Genomic DNA, 5,357 nt, shown 5'->3' with positions numbered 1-5,357 from the left:
CCCCATAGACTTGTGAGTGTCCAGGTGGCGTAGCAGGTTGTTAACTGCTTCCTCTTGGATTATGGGGCGTTCATCCTGCTCGCCTATGCAGAGGAAATACACCTCCACATGCTCATACACACATACACACCCCTACACCCCCCAGCATGTCCCCCCTTCTTCGACATGTAAATCTTCCCTGCTGAGAAGAACACTGCCCTCTTTGGGAGTAATTTCCCCAGGCCTAGTATAGAGAAAGCCTGCTTTGGATAGTACAGTTAGAGAAGAGTGAAGACTAACGAAGTCATGAGCAAAAGTCAAAGTCTGCTGGGTATTCTTCCTGTGATTTTCTGTAATTAACAAAGATCTTATTATTTTACTTTATAGCCTTAATTTTGAATGTTCAACCTTTTAAAAGCTTAGGGCATCCTTAAAACTTTGTAACACTTATCTGCATTAAAGGATTGTTTTTCTTTTTAAGTAGGGCTTTGGGGGATATATAAGAAAGCAATCGAACCCTTGCTGATACTTGTAAATTGCTTCTTGCCTGGTAACATATATTATAAATGAATAAATCTGACTGAAAAATGTTGTTCCTATGCATAGGTCCTGTCCTCCCCAATCCAGATTGGATTTTCATGAAGTTCTTCTCTCAGCCAAAATTTCCATGCAGATGACTTTCCTTTTATAGCCTTAATTTGAAGACTGCATTACAGTAGACCTGGATAGAAAGGGACATGGCCAGCTATGCCTGAGTTCCTCAAATAAAACCTCTCACATACATCCTTTCATGTAGCAGCCTGCCCTCACATCCCTTGAGAGCTGAATGCCGTGGCTGCACCAGCTTTGCCTGGATTTCAGACCATCAGCCTCCTCCTCCTGTTTTCCATCCAGGTTAACTCAACAGGCCCAGCTATATCCCAGCGGAATTTGCAAAACTCTTGTATTCGTGAGACTAACGTGCTGGTTGTACATCACACCCGATGAAAAGAAAACACTAAAAAGAGCTAAAATAGAAAAGCCATGCGTGCCTGGCTCCAACTTGCTGTTTATCATCTCCATCAAAGCACAGGCAAGCCTCACTGCCACCGAGGCAGCCTAGCAGGTCTGGCAGCAAACGGCTCCCGTGTTTATCACTAAACCCCATCTCTCAAATGGGAGAGTCTATAAGTGTTTATGTCCTTTCTGGGCTGGCCCATCAGCCCCGTGGTGTGACTCTGGAAACAGAAGCTTTCAAATAATGTCCTCAACACTGTCCTCCTTAAATCACTAAAAAATGTTTACTCAAAAGTGTTTTCTCTTGCTTCATACCATGCCTGACAGGACCAGCAGCCCTTTCCAGTTTAGTCCCATGTAGTCTGATAGAACAGTATTACTTAGAAAGACCGAAACTTGCATGATAAAATGAAATCATTCTCCACAGAAGTTAACAATTATTCCATAATGAATTGGGCATTTGGGAAGGACGGTGATGAAGAGGTGTTTAGTGTGTTAGGAATGATAATGACTCTCTGCCATTTTACAGCTTTGATCCTAAAAATATTCGTTTTGACTTGGTGAGCCAGATTCTTTGTCTCCTCTCTTTGTCCTAAATCTCTAACTTAACATAACTGCTGATTGTGGCTCTCTTCTCTGGCATGTATTTTAAGGGATGTTTCAGGGACATGTCAGGATGCGATGGTGTCAAGTCTGGGAAGCTCTGTGCTCTTGTCCTCCTCAACTGGAAGATGATCTTCAAGTATTGCTGCTAGTTGATAGAGTTCAGAGCAACACATGCTCATCACATGAAAATTCTTCAAAATGAAGCAATAGCTATATTTATGTACATGCTCGCAACAATCCTTTCTAGGAAAAAAAAATGGGAAATATTTAAATGCACAAATAAAACAAAACAACAATGATCCAAAGAGGAATCAGATCGCAATGGCATGGCTGATATTTCTATTTCCACAGAAACTGGAATTGGGATATACAAGTAGTCAGAAAGACTCTGCAGGGTTTTCATTTTCACAGTAGGTCACTAGTTTGGTCATGACTGACATAAAAAATAGTCACTGCCTTGATTCCCATCCCCAATTCCCAGAGCAGCTGGGCTGGCTGTGGGCGTTTTCTGCACGCACACCCATTCCTAGGCAAACACTGTTTGCTTTTTCTGCTCTTTCCAAGAGTGGGATGGCTACAAGTTGCATCAGAGTCCAAATCTTGGACACAAAGGAGGTCAGTTAGTGGGAAGCAAAACCAAAGGGACTGAAAAATATCTTTTCCAAAATGCTCATTAACAAGTAATGTTAAAAACCTGGAACGGTTTTACAACGAGGGGAACCAGCAGGCAGCAGAAGTAGGCTGACACTCCCACTGTGAGCTGGCTGTCGAAAGCTGACATGACTCAGAGGCCCGTGAAGGACATTTTAGACTTGCTGCGGCTCAAGGGTGGGAGACCACGCTCTGGTAAAACGCTCGCCTCTGTGGGTCCTTCCCAGCACTTCAGGCTAACTAGAAAGTGCTCCTGTGGGAAGTTACGGCATGGGTACATACAAGCATTTCAAGAGCAAGATCCAGTTATACCCCAGTGTTTTCTGAGAGGGCTAAGAAGAGAACGTCAAGCGTGGTTACCTCATCTTTTAGGTGGACATTCCCAAAGCAAAATAATTATGCTTACATGCTTCTCAGGTATTGTTTAATTGCAGCATGGTTTTGAGGATGGATTAAATTTTGGGTACTTGTTAACATATCACATATTAGTACATAAAATGCCTGACCCCACAGAGGCAAAATGAAGCAATAGCTATATTTAGGTACATGCTCACAACAATCCTTTCTAGGAAAAAAATGGGAAATATTTAAACGCATAAATAAAACAAAACAACCACGATATATAACGGAACAAGAATATAATACCCATTAAAAAAGAAACCTAATATTAAATATGAAAAAATGAAAATGTTCACCTGTATTTTTTTGTTCTTTAGCACAAAAGAAAGTATTTGGGTAAGCACAGCCCTGGCTCTGAATGCATTCAGTGTACTTATGAATAGTATAAAATCACATAGAGATATAATCAAACATGATAACCAAAATTATTCACAGAGAAATGAATCATAATCATGGGACCTTGAGTTTATACAGCCATCTGCCAAAACCATTGAAAACAAACAGGTCTTGAAATATGTCCAGAAGGATATCACAGCCAGAATCCAGTCATTCAACGAGAGAAGTGAATATTGAAATCCAACAAACTTCATAGATAATGCGCTGCTTGTAGTTGTTTGCCAGAGCTTTAGGTAACTGTGTATGAAAAAATGCTAAAATAAACCCACTCATCATAGAAAACATTGCCTCTAGGGTGTTGATTTTCATTTAATCTGTTGTTTTAGATTGGATTGGCAGATGATATTCCTCCTATTAGGAGGATCCCTCTGAATCCTAGCCAAATCTCTACTGTACTTTGGAAAAAGATAACTTCTCTCAGCTGTGTCTTGTCTCTGAGGCCAGACAAAAAATAGGAGAAAGAAGTGATAAAAGGAGCATCAAAAACTAATATTCTGTCATATTTGATGCATTCTTGTCCTTCTTATATGTTTGTCAGAATGCTTCAGTTCATGCAATTTCTAAACTGATTGATAGAGTGTTGTTGTATTGAGAAGACCCACCAGAACTTGTTGTATATGAATTTTTGTATATGTTATATATGAATTTTCATCAAAAAGTTGATGGAGTCCTTACAGAGAGCCCTCAGCCTGGTGAATCAGTCCTATTCCTGATACTGAAGTATCAAAAAGGAGCTCTTTTTTTGCTCCAAAGCTTGAGCAGAAGGATTCATGGACACCATTCCCCTGGGCTTCCCTGCAGCCATATCTCATATGAGGTGGATGCTAAGGTTTGGGCCCTTTGGAAAGCAGCCCTTCCTGGACCTTTATGCAGTGGATCTCAGTTGATATTCTGTTCTTCCTATATGCACAAAATACATCTTAAATGTCTCTCATAAGGATTTTAAATCTAGTGGGTCTACTCCCTGAGGACTCCCATACAGAGAATTTTCACTGTCAGAAAACAGCTAGAGTGATTTTAGGTTAGCCTTCCCACAGCTTGCACAAGTTTATACCTGAGAGAGAGGAACAGTTAGGGCATTCCTTTGCACTGACAGTCCCAGCAGCAGTAAAAGGTACTCAGGGAGAACCAAGTAACTTTGGGCAGCTCTCACCTATGCAGGAGTGGCAGTCGCAGGTTAGCCCAGAATTTGGGATGCAAAAAAAATTTTCATGAACTCCATCTCCATTGTGCCAAGTTCCACCTACTCACAGCTGGAGATGAGGCTTCTTCAAACAGATTTTCCATTCCTTTAATGCCTTTTGCATGGAACAAATGTAGTCCCACAGTAGCATAATCCAGGTCTCAACTATATGTTCAACAGACATCAACCATAATGTTCATCACTCATTCAGGGTACTCATTACAATTAGATTACCTAATCAAAAGCAATTCTGAGTTGAGGTCATTTAAGACTGATAAAAATTTCCTTTCACTTGAAGGAGGAAGATTTGGATCCGTGTGTTACTTGTCATGATGACTTGGGGACTGGCAGCAACACAGAACTTCACTGCATGCACAACTTTCACAAAGAGGTGACAAACTCTCAGGGCCTTATTTTCTGTTACTTGCAATGTAGAGAGTAGAGGAAGGGGTTTATATATCAAGTTCTCCAGACCTTGACTAAACCTTGAATGCTGGTGACTGAAAGAGATACGTCTGTGTGTTGAAGCTGCTGCAGTAATTCTACATTACCAGATGCTACCTAGAAGGTGGGAGAATCCTCAGTATCATCTTTAATGGTTTTTAGCAAAGTTTTGCACTGATGGAAAGACCAAAGTGAAAATGATGGGCCACACTGGAGCTGCTGCAGCCAGTATGTGTCATTCTTTAAATAACTGTATTAGCAGAAAAGGGCAACACCAGTGCTCTGAAGGAGCTGCAAGCAGCTTGGTGTTTCAATGTCTGCAGTTCAGAGCTCACACTGCAGAGAAGGAGCAAATTTTTGTCCTAATTCCCAGCTAATCGATGTTTAAGAGGTCAGAGTCTGGCTCACTCCTCTCCGTAGAGATAAATAATGTGGTATAGTTGGTGCTTATATTGATAACATCAGGAAAAGGACCGAGGACTAAGTACTCCTCTCTTTGGAGGTTGTTTCTGTAGGTGGCATCTGAGACGCATTGGTGGAGTAGAGTGAGAGAAGCAGGCGTAACTGCCACACTAGCTGTACTTTCAAACACGGAACCTTATCTCAAGACTTTTTGGTCTGGTATCAAATAAGGAAAACGAGAAAGTGCTGGATACCACATTCTTCCGGAAAAAAATAAAGTTGTGTCTGGTCTGGATCCTGC

General features: G+C 41.2%; 1 protein-coding gene across 1 annotated transcript in view; it reads left to right on the top strand.

The window, feature by feature from the left end:
* Positions 1–5,357, top strand: part of LNP1 (leukemia NUP98 fusion partner 1) — a 17,653-nt gene that overhangs the window by 12,007 nt on the left and 289 nt on the right. Inside the window, exon 4 of the mRNA XM_009324034.1 lies at positions 4,509–4,601. Within this exon, the coding sequence (XP_009322309.1) occupies positions 4,509–4,601 (93 nt within the window). The remainder of the gene's footprint in view (positions 1–4,508; positions 4,602–5,357) is intronic.

Source organism: Pygoscelis adeliae, unplaced genomic scaffold (assembly GCF_000699105.1).
Source record: "Pygoscelis adeliae isolate BGI_AS28 unplaced genomic scaffold, ASM69910v1 Scaffold55, whole genome shotgun sequence".
NCBI lineage: Eukaryota > Metazoa > Chordata > Aves > Sphenisciformes > Spheniscidae > Pygoscelis > Pygoscelis adeliae.
The sequence above is the reverse complement of the archived record's forward strand: the minus strand, read 5'-3'. Positions and strand labels throughout refer to the sequence as shown.